General features: G+C 55.5%; 2 protein-coding genes across 10 annotated transcripts in view; one reads left to right on the top strand and one right to left on the bottom strand.

The window, feature by feature from the left end:
• KIAA0319L (KIAA0319 like) overlaps positions 1-3,983 on the bottom strand; it is a 94,599-nt gene extending 90,616 nt beyond the window's left edge. For 2 of the 5 annotated variants that reach the window (XM_043875784.1, XM_043875789.1), the window contains exons 1-2: positions 3,522-3,654; positions 722-888 (exon numbers count right to left, since the gene is read on the bottom strand). In XM_043875784.1, the coding sequence (XP_043731719.1) occupies positions 722-860 (139 nt within the window). In that variant the 5' untranslated portion in view covers positions 861-888; positions 3,522-3,654. The other 3 variants (XM_043875785.1, XM_043875787.1, XM_043875788.1) reach the window with 3 other exon arrangements.
• A 77-nt stretch (positions 3,984-4,060) lies between these two features.
• On the top strand, positions 4,061-12,883 carry NCDN (neurochondrin). Of its 5 annotated transcripts, none has more exons than XM_043875792.1 (7): positions 4,061-4,188; positions 5,376-5,516; positions 6,605-7,573; positions 8,568-8,809; positions 9,349-9,573; positions 9,954-10,096; positions 11,366-12,883. In XM_043875792.1, the coding sequence occupies exons 2-7, from the start codon at positions 5,394-5,396 to the stop codon at positions 11,800-11,802; spliced, it is 2,139 nt and encodes a 712-aa protein (XP_043731727.1). In that variant the 5' UTR covers positions 4,061-4,188; positions 5,376-5,393; the 3' UTR covers positions 11,803-12,883. The 5 variants fall into 5 exon arrangements, with proteins under 5 accessions (XP_043731727.1, XP_043731728.1, XP_043731725.1 ...); XM_043875793.1 differs by having other exon boundaries at positions 4,090-4,188; positions 5,346-5,516; XM_043875790.1 differs by having other exon boundaries at positions 4,101-4,512.
• The last annotated feature ends 1,790 nt before the right edge of the window (positions 12,884-14,673 follow it).

The following is a 14,673-nucleotide window of genomic DNA, read 5'->3' as shown; positions in this document are numbered from 1 at the left end:
AAATAATCTCTAGAAGGAAACATACTTTAAAAACCTATCAGCATAACCCCTTTCTATGGAAAAAGGTACATTTTCCTTCTAAGTATAGAAGGTAGATTCCGTCAGGAAAGGAAAGAAAGCAAAGTATCACTTATGTTCATAGCACTGTACCACATGCTTTAATTACTTTATCTTTTAAATCAAGTTGTGAGGTAGCTCTTATCCTTCCTTACAGACAATAGGTAACTTGCTCAAGGTTTTGTAGTTATTAAGTGGAAGAAACATCCAGCTTTCAGACCTAGGTCTAGCTTTGAAACCTTTATCTCTTCATTACATCTTCATGAAATCTCAAAATGATCATGTCAATTCTCTTTTATGAGAAAGAACCCAGGGACTTCCCTGGTGGTCCAGTGGTTAAGACTTTGCGCTTCCACTGCAGGTGGCACAGGTTCCATCCTTGGTCGGGGAACTAAGAATCCTGAATGCCACGTAGCAGCAAGCCAAAAAAAAAAAATTTTTTTTTTTTTTTTTCAAAAAATGAAAAAAAGAGAAAGAATCCAATTTAAATTTTGGTCTAAAACAAAACAGACAAACAAGTAAACCCAACAAACTACATGTCCACCAAAAGGGTGACCATTTCTATCAATTAGCTCTTCTGGCTCTTACTAGTCTTTAAAGTGAAATGACAGACTCACACAAAGTACCCTTTTTTAAAAATCTTAAATATTAAAGAAAATGGTACCTGTTGACAACCACAAAGCACTGAAGCAGAAGCAAATATAAAACAGGTACAAGCTTTTCAACCACTTCACAGATGTCTGCCAACAAAATCTTGATAAAATCCAAGAAGCACAGCTTGGCTTGATTCCCAGCTTCTCCATGGCCTTCCAGACAGGCAGAACCAGTCCACTAGAAAGACAGAAAAAGAAGAAATTATATGCCAAGTAATTAATAATTGATTCCTCGAAATGCAGAGTGCTCGACAGTGTGACAGATTAGGGAGAAGAGAAATTTCAAGTTTGTCTTTCACTGTTCATACCCGTCTATAACTCTCAAACCTGAGCTTTGACATAGCCTATAATTATCAGGATAAAAACATAGCAAGGGATATGAAATGAATCCACTGTAAAGCTGAAACACTTTATATTCCATTATTTTCTAATCTAACAGTTAATCATCTATGTGGAAGAGCGGAAAGTGCACCTGACTAAAAAAAAAGATCTGAGTTTCAGTTCTAGCTCTGCCAACAGCTTTGCGACTTTATCCAAATACTGTTTTTATCAATGAAGAGAAGAGTTTGGGGCATCACAGGTAAACTAATCTGAAGGTTTTTCTAGCTATGTTTTTAGAAAGCTTTAATGTGATTGTCATTAGGTAGGGCATGCATTCTCCAGTTTGCTATTGTCCCCACCACTCTTATCTTTAAAATCTATCCAGTTTATACTTTGATGTCACCTCCAGGATCCTTAGAATCATTAGCAATTCCTGACTTAAATTCATATATCCACTCAACAAGTATTTACACAACCCCTATTTTGTACTAGGCATCCAGATTCTAGGGGCTGAATGACAGGTCCCTTTCAGAAGAAAAAAATGACTTTCCATCAGTTTCTTCTTACAAAACTTCCCTATATTGTATAAATTATTATATAAATGTTGGCAGCATTATGAGGGTTGATCGAGTTCTGAAGAAGCAATTCAAAAATCTTCTGTACTAAATATGCACCTGTCACGCACATCTAGAAAATGGCAGAGACTGACAACCCCCAACCCGAGCCCAGCACTGTCTGGGTTGGATATCAATATCAGGAAATAGACACACACACAGAACTGCAAAACTAAGGTACAGCCCACCCAAGAAAAAGTTTTCACTGAGCCTTAAGCATCTGAAGGACTTCCTCTTTCTCATTCACTTCCATCCACCCTATTTCTAGTGGTTTGTCATTCTATGTTAGGGGGCAGGGGACAGAAAGGTGTGCAGGCCAGACACATGCTCAAAGGATTATGAAGTGGAGCCTAAGTTAGAAAGTATATCCGGCAACTTTTCTAGCCTTCCAAGAAGGAAAGAGTGAATGTGCACGTGAGTGTGTGTGTATGAATCTTACCCAACACATTACTGCCTACCACAAAAGGATTTTAAATTCAAGGTGACTCAACACCTGTCATCAATAGCATGGCAGGTGGGCGATAGAAGCATAAAAGAAATGAATAGGTTTTGAAAAAGGGAGTAATAAACACCACTGGATTGGCAAGCTGATTAGAAGGGCAAGGTCTCACGAACCGTGCAGGAGACAGAGGCGGTTATTTTCTTGTGAACTCCCAATCAGTCTTTCCTCTGAAACCTACAATTGCTTAAGGGCAGTAATCACTGCTAGGGTCCAGTCAAAGCTTGCTGACCAGAGGCAGGAACAACAACACAACACCAAGATCCAACGGCTTGTTACAGAATCAAAGGGAAACAGCCCAGGGAGAGAACACACACCCCCACAATACTTGACAAATGAAAATCTAGAAAAGCAAGCAAGAGTTCTGGCATTTAGGGCGTTACAAGTACACCCGAAATAAAAGCACTCTCTGTTGCAGCAGCTGTTCAGACAGAAGGGGGTAATGTTTACTTAATACTTCAGGTTGATGGGGGATGTATCATAGTTCAGTCTGTCAGCTACATACGTGGAACTCCATTTATGTACCCAGCGATAAGATGTTTGAACAACGACAGAGCACGTCTGAAACAGCCTATTCAGCTAGGATGAGTAATCAAGAATAAAGCTCTTTAAAAAAAAAGTCTCAGATATTTGGGAAAGTTACAGAACAGACTGCCATGAAAAGCTTTGCTTATATTTGCAGACATTGTTTTACAAATAGCTGGAAAAATGAACAGATTGTTCTGAGAGGTCGTCCTTCCAACTCGTTCCCTAGCTTCCAGTCTGTTAATCAGATCAGAAAGCTCGAGGAGACTCAGTTAATACTCTTCACTAACTGCATCTGTCGTCAATTGGGCACAAGCACTGTGAGGTGAAAGGAAGCAAATCTTTCCAGGAATCTCGCCCGAGGTCTTTTCTCTCGACTTCTACATTTCACCTTTGTGCTCACTGCAACCACCACAGGACCCCTCTGGGGGCATAATTTTCTGTGTCCTGAATAAGGTAGGTTTCGCAACGTAATGTACAAGTAGTGCTCAGCCCCGCCCCCCTTATTCAGCATCAACGTGCCGTCCTGGTGGGGAGAACACACTCCAGAGACAGTAACTAGGGGCGAGGAAGGAAGGAGACCAGCAGCGTCTCGGGGCCGGTCTGTCTGTCCGTCAGGAGATGGAGGGAACAGCAGGACCAGGCCCGGGCCCCCCAAAAAACGGGCTCAGCCTGGGACTTCAGCTCCGCACCTGCAAAGCCAGAAGCAGCTGGCTGTCCTAGCCGGGCCAGGAGCGCCACCTCCGGGTCCCAATACCCGGCCAGCGCACCCCCAGAAATAGCCCGTCCCGCTCGCCCCTCCCATGGGCTCGTGGTCCTCGGCCCGGCAGCCAGCCGCCCCCGGCCACCTACCGGGGCTCAGGGCCACACAGCGGGGCCCCGGCTCTCGGCGGCCTCCGCCTCCTCCCGGTCCATGGGGTCGGGGCCCCAACCTCCGCTCCCCTCACCCGGAGGAGGAGGAAAAGGAAGAAGCGAATGCGGGCTCCCCACCCGGACAGCTCGCTCTCGCTTCAGCCTCCCTGGACCGCGACGATGGCCGGAAACACCGCCCCCTCCCACCTCCCGGGCTCAACCCGGAAACACACTCTCCATGCTAAACAAGCCCTCCTGGCCCCCCGGAAGCTCAATTCTAGCCGCGAGCCCGCGTGGGAGGAGGGGCAGTGCTGGAGGGTAGAACTACGCACGAGCGAAGGAACCTGGGTCCCTAGGCTGTCGCCTCCCGCTCTCCAGAGGCGGTCTGCACCTTCGCCCGCCCGGCGCGAGCCCCGGGCCCCAGACTCGGGCAATACCCACAAGCAAGATGGCGGCAGCAGCAGCACCCCCTACGGCTTAGCGCCCAGCCGTGCCATTGGCTGGAGCCTGGAGTGAGGTCGCCGCGGATTGGTCGAGAGCGCTGCGGGGGTGGGGGTGGAGCTGCAGCAGCCCCGAACCTGGAGTGGGCAACGCGGCGTGAGCAGCGGCCCCAGGCTCCCGGAGCATCGCGCTCGGAGAAGACTTCGCCGCTCGGGGCCGCAGCCTGGTGAGCTCAGCCCCCTTCAGGCCCTCCCCTCCATCCCAGCCGGGGCCGCTCCAAGCCGGCGCGGATCGATGCCGACACACCCCGGGGGCCCTATCGCGACATCACCGTGCCCTGTCGAGACTCCATTTTGTCACAGCCCTTCTCAATATATAGCTATATCTTTTTTGAAAAAAAATTTGCCCTGTCATCTTTGGGGGCTGTCCCATGTCGTGGTATTGCCGTGATCTCTCCGTGACATCACCGCGCCATCGTGAAGTGTGATCTCATCGCCGCCCTGTCGTGACTTCATCAATGTCGTGTTGTGACCTGGCTGCGGCGGGACAGGTGGTGACCGCCAGAAACCCTCCTCCCCTTCTCATCTCCCCATCTCAGCGGCCCCGCTTCGATTATCCGGCCTTTGGATTATCCGTTGTCCTGGGAGCCACCCGGGACCCCTTCTTGCTTCTCCAGCCCCTGCAGGCATCCACAGGCTGGTAGCCGGATGGGGAGGGTGAGGAGAGGGAGCGCAAGGGGTTAATTCTGCTGCTGCTGCTTCTGCTGCTCTGCTGCTGCAGCTTCTGCCCGAGGGAGGGAAAGGAGAGGAGGCACGGAGCCTGCGGGGGCGACTGAGAGCCCTGGCTGGAGGGGTGGCGTCCCCAGAGGGGCCTCTGAGCCTTCCCTGGGTCAGCGCCCTGCGCCCTCACTTCTCCTGAAGCTTGTGTCCTGTGTCTTCTGAAGAAGGGAGGGGAAGGGAAACCTAGCATGCCCTTTTCCCTCATGTCAGCCTGAGTCCGGATAATCGAACTTCACCATGTATGTTTCCATTCCTCCGTCTGTCCTCACCACTCCTTCCTTGTACGTTTGGTGGAGGGAAACAAAACCTGGCCTTTGGTGCCGGGGCAGCGGAGCCGTGGGGCCAGCCCTTTCCCGCCCCCAGGAGACTGTTGAGGAGAGCTGTCCAACTGAGCAGCAGGATGCATGGTCCTTCTCTCCCACTTTTTGGAGGTGACCTTGGACCAGGGTCCCTTCTTCATCCCTGAGGACTTGAGGGTCCAGCCCCTTAAAGGGGCTCCCCCCAGGAGGTCAGTCCTGAGGAGTCCCTCCCTCCTGGTCCTCCCCTCCCTCTGTGCTAATGCCTCCCTCCCTCTTCCACTCCCACCCCCACCCCTCCTCTGCAGAGGGATGCTCAGTCCCTCTTGTGTTCACAGTTGGGCAAGGCGGGCATCATGGCCTCGGATTGCGAGCCAGCTCTGAACCAGGCAGAGAGCCGAAACCCCACCCTGGAGCGCTACCTGGGAGCCCTCCGTGAGGCCAAGAATGACAGCGAGCAGTTTGCAGCCCTGCTGCTAGTAAGGAACTGACTGACAGCTGGGAGGTGGGAAGGGCTGGGTGGTTGGGCCCTCTAGGAATGGGGTCAACAAGTCCCCAAGGATATATAGGTGCTGCTGGTAAACCTGGAGGCACCAAAGAAGGTCCAAGGCACCTACCTGTGGACTCATTTTTGCTCTCACTGCATATGGGAGCAAGGGGGAAATAAGGGTGAATAGAGCTTGTGGCCCTTAGGAACCTTGGAGGAGGCTGCCTGGGTCTGCTCTCTGGGGCGTCCCAGAGCAGATGGGAGCTGACTCATAGGGTAACAGCAGCAGGTAGTAACTAGTGCAGAATACTTGATAGCTGGGGATGCATGTTCTGGAGGTGGAGAGAGTCGCAGGACTGGAAGTGACTGGGAAAGGGTCCCTGGGGATGGCCAGAAAGGGTATGTAGGTTGAGGATGAAGGAGCTGGTTTGGGGCTCAGCCCTGTTGGAGGAACCCAAGCTGGGGACAGCAGAACAGGAGCTGCAGTGCTGGGAAGGGGGGGCTGGTGTGTGGGGGGTGAAGGGAGGAGGGAGTACAGCCTGCTTGTTTGCCATGGCAACAGGGAGAAGGCTCCAGAGTCAAGGGCTCACACTGCAGCAGAGGAGGTGTTTAGGTGAAATGTAAGGGGAAATGTTTTGACAGGCAGAGCGGCGAGACACAGGAGCCATTTCCCCTGAGAAGGTGGCGGGAATGCATGAGAGACTTCTCAAGGGAGTGATTAGAGAGGGACCCCAAGTCCTTGGAGAATTTTAAACACTGAGTTCCAACCTCTTGCAACTCAGATGTTGGGCATCTAGCTCAGACATCAAGAACTTTCCAGCTAACAGGGTAATGACATGGCAGAAAGAACAGTTGAGGAGGACTGGACCTCCCTTCTACAGGGATCCTAGAGGAGGGATCCCAGAGGTCACACTCATCCAGAAGGAAGGAACTGGATAAGGTGATCTCTGGGAGGCTTCCTGACCCCAGAGTGAGTCCTGTTACGTAACCTAGTCCTGCTAATGGTCCACCCCCAGAGTGCAGGGCACAGTCTTTGCCAGCCCTTCCTTTCATCCTGCTGATCGCACATACCTCCCTCAGGTGACCAAGGCAGTCAAAGCAGGTGACATCGATGCCAAAACTCGGCGGCGGATCTTTGATGCCGTCGGTTTCACCTTCCCCAATCGACTCCTGACCACCAAGGAGGCGCCGGATGGCTGCCCCGACCACGTTCTCCGGGCCCTGGGCGTGGCCCTGCTGGCCTGCTTCTGCAGTGACCCTGAACTAGCCGCCCACTCCCAGGTCCTGAACAAGATCCCCATCCTTACCACCTTCCTCACAGCCCGGGGGGACCCTGACGATGCTGCCCGCCGTTCCATGGTCGATGACACCTACCAGTGCCTGACAGCCGTGGCGGGTACCCCCCGTGGGCCCCGACACCTCATTGCCGGAGGCACCGTGTCTGCCCTATGTCAGGCATACCTAGGGCACGGCTACGGCTTTGACCAGGCCCTGGCACTCTTGGTGGGGCTCCTGGCTGCTGCTGAGACACAGTGCTGGAAGGAGGCGGAGCCCGACCTGCTGGCTGTTTTGCGGGGCCTCAGCGAAGATTTCCAGAAAGCCGAGGATGCCAGCAAGTTTGAGCTCTGCCAGCTGCTGCCCCTCTTTCTGCCCCCGACAACCGTGCCCTCCGAGTGCCTCCGGGATCTGCAGGCCGGGCTGGCACGCATCCTGGGCAGCAAGCTGAGCTCCTGGCAGCGCAACCCTGCCCTGAAGCTGGCCGCCCGCCTGGCACATGCCTGCGGCTCCGACTGGATCCCAGCGGGCAGCTCCGGGAGCAAGTTCCTGGCCCTGCTGGTGAACCTGGCATGCGTGGAGGTGCGGCTGGCCCTGGAGGAGACGGGCACAGAGGTGAAAGAGGACGTGGTGACCGCCTGCTACGCCCTCATGGAGCTGGGGATCCAGGAATGCACCCGCTGTGAGCAGTCGCTGCTTAAGGAGCCTCAGAAGGTGCAGCTTGTGAGCATCATGAAGGAGGCCATCGGGGCTGTCATCCACTACCTGCAGCAGGTGAGGGTGGGGGGTGGGGCGGGCCGTGGAGGGGGAGGGGGGCCTTGTGCAGCGGGGCGCCAGAGTGTATGGGTGTACGGCTGATCCTGCAGCACCCCAGGGAGTAGTGTGTGGCGAGCCTCCCTCTCCCTCCTCCCCCCTCCCCTCCCTGAGCCTCCACACAAGCACCACACCACACACCATATGTGCACTCACATCACAGTACACACACGCACACACAACACAGAAGCCTCCCACTCAACCCTCCCCCCGATCCACACACACTGAAGTGAAGCAGTCTGTCCCGCTCAGGCTGCAGCGTTGCCTTACACACGCACACGTACAAACGGGAGCCGGGCTGCTGGTTCCTGACCTCCCTGCCCGACTCCCATCTGATCACCTCCCCCAACACCCCTCCCCGCTCCTGTCCGAGAGTCCAGCTCTCTTGTCCCACGGGGCTTCACTTAGAGCTCTGGTCTCTGTAGTAGCCTGTTCCAGCCGCTGAACTCAGCCCCCCGACCTCCCACCTACCATGCCGAGCTCTCCCATGGTCTCATTCTTTCTGACTTAGCCCAAAGTGGGGCTTCTCTCCCACCACTCACCCCACTGCCACCAGGGGGGTGTTTCCTGGCCTCCCACCCCATACAGCCCACCCCCACGAGGTATGCGCGATCACCCCTGGTCAGAGCAGGGTGTTGCCCGAGAGGGAGTGTTTATCTAGCCGTGGACCCGTGGGTGTCCTTCCCCTGAGCTGCTTTAGAGGTTGGGTGCCGGCGAGTTCAGGGCTGTGTCCTCTGAAGTCCGGTTGGCTCAGCAGGCCTGCGCGGAGGGCCTGCTCTGTGCCAGGCCCCTGTTGAGTGAGTGTGTCCCAGCCATGTGCTGGGTTCTGGGCCCACAGGGCTCGCAGGCCAGGATTTCCTTCTAGTTGTGTTATTCCTAGGCTGGCCGGCATGCTGGCCAGGCAGGGGAGGGTCTCTGGTTCTGCTCCATCTCAGGGGGGGTCCTTTGCTAACAGGTGGGGCCAGAGAAGCAGAAGGAGCCCTTTGTGTTTGCCTCCGTGCGGATCCTGGGTGCCTGGCTGGCCGAGGAGACCTCGTCCCTGCGCAAGGAGGTCTGCCAGCTGCTGCCCTTCCTCGTCCGCTATGCCAAGACCCTCTACGAGGAGGCCGAGGAAGCCAACGACCTTTCCCAGCAGGTGGCCACCCTGGCCATCTCCCCCACCACCCCTGGGCCCACCTGGCCCGGGGATGCGCTCCGGTGAGTTTGTACTTACGGTCTGTTGAGCCAGAATGTTCTAAAGGAAGGGTTGTAACAGGGACACCTGCTCTCTCCCCAAACTCGGCTGTGCTGGGCTTCCTGACAGGGGCATGGGGTTTGGTATTATTTCTTTTTGGGGGAGTAGGGGGGGGTTGTTCCCACAGGACACCTGGGCTTCCTAGTCTCACTTGCCAAGCCCAGATTGTTCTGTAGAGAGAGAACTCCTGCTTATTGAGCATCCACTGCCTGCCAGGCATTTTATTTCACCCTTTACCAAAACTTGGTCCTCCCAGCACACTTAGGACAGGAGTCCCATCCGCGTCTTCAGGGTGAGGAAACAGACTCCCGGAGGTTAAAGTCACTTGCCCACACTCACAGCCCAGGTTTGAGCCCAGGCCTGTGTAACTCCGAAGTCTGCGTTCTTTCTACAGTGCCTGCAAGGATATGTTCTCCTTCTCCCCGACTTCTATTCCCCCCTCAAAGGGAATCCTGGTGCCTTCATCTCACCCCTCACATTTCTGTCCCTTCTGCACCCCCAGGCTCCTCTTGCCCGGCTGGTGCCACCTGACCGTCGAGGATGGGCCCCGGGAGATCCTGATCAAGGAGGGAGCCCCCTCCCTTCTGTGCAAGTACTTCCTACAGCAGTGGGAACTCACATCCCCCGGCCACGACACCTCAGTGCTGCCCGACAGCGTGGAGATCGGCCTGCAGACCTGCTGCCACATTTTCCTCAACCTCGTGGTCACTGCACCAGGGCTGATCAAGTGAGGCCGGGGAGGAGGTTGGAGGAAGCAGGGACCCTGCTCAGACTTGCCTCCAGTCTCCGTCCCTTCTTCTGCTCCCCTGGGCCCGTGGGTTCCTGTTAACGTTAGAATGAAAGGGCCTCAGACTAGAGAGAGCCACCCCACACTGGGATTTGGCGTGTGTGGAACTCCCCCTGGGCGTGTATGTCTGCCTGCTCCGGCCATAACCTAGTCTCTGCTCCCCAGATGCCGCAGATGGGGGCCCACAGTTAACTGTTCACCATGCTGCCTAATCCCTTGCCAAACCCTGGCCTGGTGAAACTGGGAGCCCAGGTTGCCCCAGGGCTTGTTCTGGGTCCACTCATCCCCTGCCTCCCGTCTTTGCCTCCCTTTCTCCCCAGGCGGGATGCCTGCTTCACTTCTCTGATGAACACCCTGATGGCATCGCTGCCTTCTCTAGTTCAGCAGCAGGGGAGGCTGCTTCTGGCTGCCAACGTGGCTACCCTGGGCCTCCTTATGGCCCGGCTCCTGAGCACCTCTCCAGGTAAGCCCCTGGGGACCCAGTCCGAACAGATGGAAGACCTGGGTGGAAGCAGAAGACCAGGCTGTGTTCTGGGCATAAGTCATCATTTTTCTGAAAATGGTCTTACAGAATTTTCCAATCAATCTCTGAAGTGCATCTCCATCCCCCGCCCCGCCCCACCCTTTTTTCCCGAAAGATAATAACATCTTTGAAGGCAGGGCCTGGTGGGTGTAAGTACAGGCCTGCTCTCAGGCACAGGCATAAGCACCTGGAACCCCCAGCAGCCCGAGGAATCTGAATTCTGTGGTTTCAAGGTGGAGCCGCCCCCACCCAGGCCCTGAGTCAGAAACACGACTTCTCTCCATTGAGGTTTTTCTCCACTCAGCGCTTCACCTCCCTCATGACAGGCTTCAGTGCTCTTTCAGCACATCCCTCCCCACCCCACCCCCCGCCCCGCACCTCACTCTGGCTGTGTGCGAGTGGGGGGCATCCGCTCCAGCCCCCAACCAGCCCTCTGCGTCTCCCACTTTGGTCGTGGGTGTCTGCTTGGGTCCCTCTGTCCCCGCCTTTCCTGTACCCCATCTGTCAGGTTGGAGGAGCTGCACAGATGCCTGGGAACAGAGTGTAATGAGCCCGTCCCTCAGCAGCCTCTGTTCCCTGGGCGGCGGGTGTCCCAGTAGGGTACCCGGCAGCTGGAAGAGGGGTATGCATGTCCCAGCAGATCAGGAGCCCCACCCCACCCCACCCCACCCTCTAGCCCTGAGCTCCCTCAGATCCAGGCTGCATTTCCAAAGCTCCTGAGTAGAGCCCCAGTGCTGGTTAGCCTGACAGCCTCGGGAGAGCGTCTGCAGTGCAAGGGACACAGTAGCCCTGCAGGTCAGTGAGCCAAGCCCGTGGTCCCCTCTGGCACCTTCTTCTGGCCTAAGGATCAAATTGCCGCACTGCCCTCATTGCTGAAGGGCTAGGCCCAGCAGAAGCTCCCATCACCACTCAGACCGTAGCAGGGTCCGACCACGAGGTAGAGTCCCAAGATTATTACATTTTCATTCTCATGACAAGAGTTCTAAGATTAGCACGATTGGCCCCGTTTTACTAGTGAAGAAACCAGACCCAGAAAGTGAATTACCTGAGGTCCCACCGTGAAGGTAGGATTTGAACCCAGGTGGCCTGACTCCAAGCTGCGCCTCGGAGGTTCCTGAGTGTGCCCATCAGGACGGGGGGAAGGGCAGGGGGGTCCGGTGAGGCCGCCAGCCCCTCTGGTTCATGCCCCTCTTGCTGCTTGCCTTCCAGCTCTGCAGGGGACGCCCGCGTCCCGAGGTTTCTTCGCGGCCGCCATCCTCTTCCTGTCGCAATCCCACGTGGCCCGGGCCACACCCGGCTCAGACCAGGCAGTGCTGGCCCTGTCCCCTGACTACGAGGGCGTCTGGGCGGACCTGCAGGAGCTCTGGTTCCTGGGCATGCAGGCCTTCACGGGCTGCGTGCCCCTGCTTCCCTGGCTGGCCCCCGCCGCCCTGCGCTCCCGCTGGCCCCAGGAGCTGCTGCAGCTGCTGGGCAGTGTCAGCCCCAACTCTGTCAAGCCGGAGATGGTGGCCGCCTATCAGGGCGTTCTGGTTGAGCTGGCTCGGGCCAACCGGCTGTGCCGGGAAGCCATGAGGCTGCAGGCCGGCGAGGAGACCGCCAGCCACTACCGCATGGCCGCCCTGGAGCAGTGCCTGGCCGAGCCCTGAGGGGGCATCCACTGGGGACAGACCTGGGGGTGGGCAGCGAGGGAAGGAGGGAGGAGGCATCTCCCCTGAAGCCCCCCAATTAGACCCCCCTCCGCAAACTTCCCCCCCGAACACCCCAGCTTTCTGGCTTTTCCGAGGGGTGAGGGCATGGTGCCCACCCTTCAAGTGTAAGGAACTGCGTCATGCCCCCTGGGCCCACTCCGGGGCAGGGATTGACTTGGAAATCAGTGTGGCTGTCCCCGCCAGGTCGGGGGAGGTTGGCGCAGCCCCCAGAGAGGTGGGGCACCAGGTGTGATTTTGTCCGAATGGCTGGCTCCCTCGCAGTAGAGAGGCCCTCAAATGGGACAGGGCTGGCAGGAGCCGGCTGCCTCGGCCCACGTGCCCTGCCGGCCAGGGCGTGGGCTCCCCAAGACTGTGGTGCCCCTCTGGCCTCCCAGGTCCACGTCCTTTAAATTGGCCATTTGGTTCTTGCCCTTGGCCTCCTTGGGCAGACAGCAGGCTCAGGCCGTTGACATCGCAGTTCTTCCTGTTAACTTCAGTGACCCGGGTCTGAACTGTCTCAACCTTCCGGGGGAACCTGGGGCAGACAGGCCTGGTGGGGGGGTCAGGAAACCTCCTTCCACACGAGCTTCCTTGAGGGGACCCGGGAGCCCCCGGGCCCCGGTCTCTGAGCTTTTGTGTCGTGTTGCAGCAGAGTGACAGTCGGGGCTGGGGAGTTATTTATTTTGCCTGTCCTTATCCCTGCTTGGACTCCTGAGCACCTGATCCCTGTCCCCTCAGTGCCATCTGGCCTGGCTGGAGCCAGGAGCCGGAAGGATGCTTCCCCAGAATCCGCATGTTCCCCTAGTGACTGCACCCCATCACCACCGTGGTGCCTGGGTCCACTCCCACCCCCGCTGACGACTGCTCTCTGCCGAGAGGCGCGACTGGCAACTCCAGCAGGGACTACCTTTCTTACGAACCCAGGGGACCCCTACCCCAACCTGATCCCTTGCTCCCCTCTTCCCTCCCCCAGCGTTCTGTGATCGCCAAGTTCAAAGCTGTGCAATGTGGACACTCAATAAATGTTCATTGGTGACAAGACGGCTCCTGTGTGGTCTGTCCGGCACCTTCTTTCCTCGGGGCCCCAGCAGCTCACAGCACACGTGCCCTGCTAATCACAGTTCACAAGTGTCCTCTCATTCATTCCCCCCAAGAATCCAATGAAGCAAGTGTCATCCCGATTCTGAAGAAACTGAGGTGCCGGGAGGTGATTTGCTCAAAATGTTGCAGCCAGTAAGTCCCAGAGCCAAGACTCCATGCAGGCCATCCAACTTCTCAGCCCGCACCCTTCAATGCCAGAGCACGTGGCAAACTCATGTTGATGTGGTGAGGCCTGGATGGGCAAGGGGAAACTTGTGCTCTTTTGGACAAATGAAGTGCTGCCCCTCCAGGTCAGCAGGCTGCTGCCAAGTTAGCCGTCACCTCCTCCAGTGTTTAAAGAGAAGTCCAAAAATCTGTTTTTAATGTGAAATCTGATTTTGAATGTTGATGTTTTTAATTAAATCATCACTACCCCAACAGAACATCTGCAGGCCAAATGTGACTTCAGGCAGCCAGCTGTTCATTTCCGTTGTATGCCAAGTGAGAAGGGGAAAGATCTGAGAGCTTCACTGGGGACTGGACTGGAGCTCCCACTGCCTCACCAGGCCTGAACCAAGCTGTAAGGCTGGAGCCAGCCCAGGCCCAGGTCCACATTCTACAGACCCTTCTCCACCTAGACACTCAAGCCTACAAGCATGCATTATTGAGCCTTTTCTAAGCACCTACCTGTGGTTGGCTATGCATAGACAGCAAAATTGATTTATCTATTGGATGTACTCAAAGTAACATCCTTGGCATGGAGTCCCTGAAATCCCTGAAAAGTATGAAGTCAGACCCTGTCTGCCAAGCAGCTCAAAATCTAGAGGGGAAACAGACAAGGCAATGGGCAACTCCTAAAGACGTAAGCAGTTGCTTCTATGAGGGGGTCTGTACAGTGTGGCTGGAATATGAGATCCCCTCAGCCTGGCTGAATCAGTCCAGGAAAATTCAGAGGAGCTATCTGTGGCGAGACCTGAGGGGAGAAGGAGCTTGCCAGATGGACAAACAGAAGAACAGAAGCTTGGGAACTGCAAGTAGGTCATTACTGCTACAGTGGGGAGTGTGAGGTGGGGAGTGGTGGAAGATGAGGTTGGACCTGTGGGCAAGGACCAGATCTTACAAATTCTGGTGTGCCGTGCCAAGGAGCTTAGATGTGGGATCATGCTGAGGTGGTAGATTTTTGAGCAGATTGAGTGTGGTTCTGTTTGCGTTGTAGAAAGATGACTTTGGCTGCAAGAGGGACGACTGCGGTAGAGAACTTGGAGAGGAGGTAGTAAGTCTGAATTAAGCCGGTGGCATGGGGGTGGAGAAAGTAAGTGCAATCAGTGTTTGTTAATTGGCTTGGTGATTAATTGGAAGTGAAGAGGGATGAAGAGAAAGGATGACTCCCAGGTTCCTGTTCTGGGCCAGTTGAGTGACTAACAGGGCCATTCACTGTCAAGGGGAGAAAAATAGGTTTGTGCAAAATATAAACTCATCTTGGTAAGTGGTGAATTTGCCCTGCTGATATTCAGGGGCAAGTGTCTCTCTGCAGTCTGGAGCTTGGAGAGAGGCCTGGGCAAGTGACAGATTCAGGAGATGTCCGGATTGGCAGTCGTTAAAGTGATGGAGGTGACTGAGATCATCTGGGGGAAGTGAAAAGCAAAGGGAAGGGCGCCCCAAAGCCATTGGCAACTGCCCCTGGTCCCTGCTCTCAAAATACTCTCTCTCATGTGGTGGAGAAGACAAACCCTGCAGAATGCCTCAAAA

This window comes from Cervus elaphus, chromosome 20 (genome assembly GCF_910594005.1).
Source record: "Cervus elaphus chromosome 20, mCerEla1.1, whole genome shotgun sequence".
NCBI lineage: Eukaryota > Metazoa > Chordata > Mammalia > Artiodactyla > Cervidae > Cervus > Cervus elaphus.
This window is presented reverse-complemented; position numbering and strand designations above follow the sequence as displayed.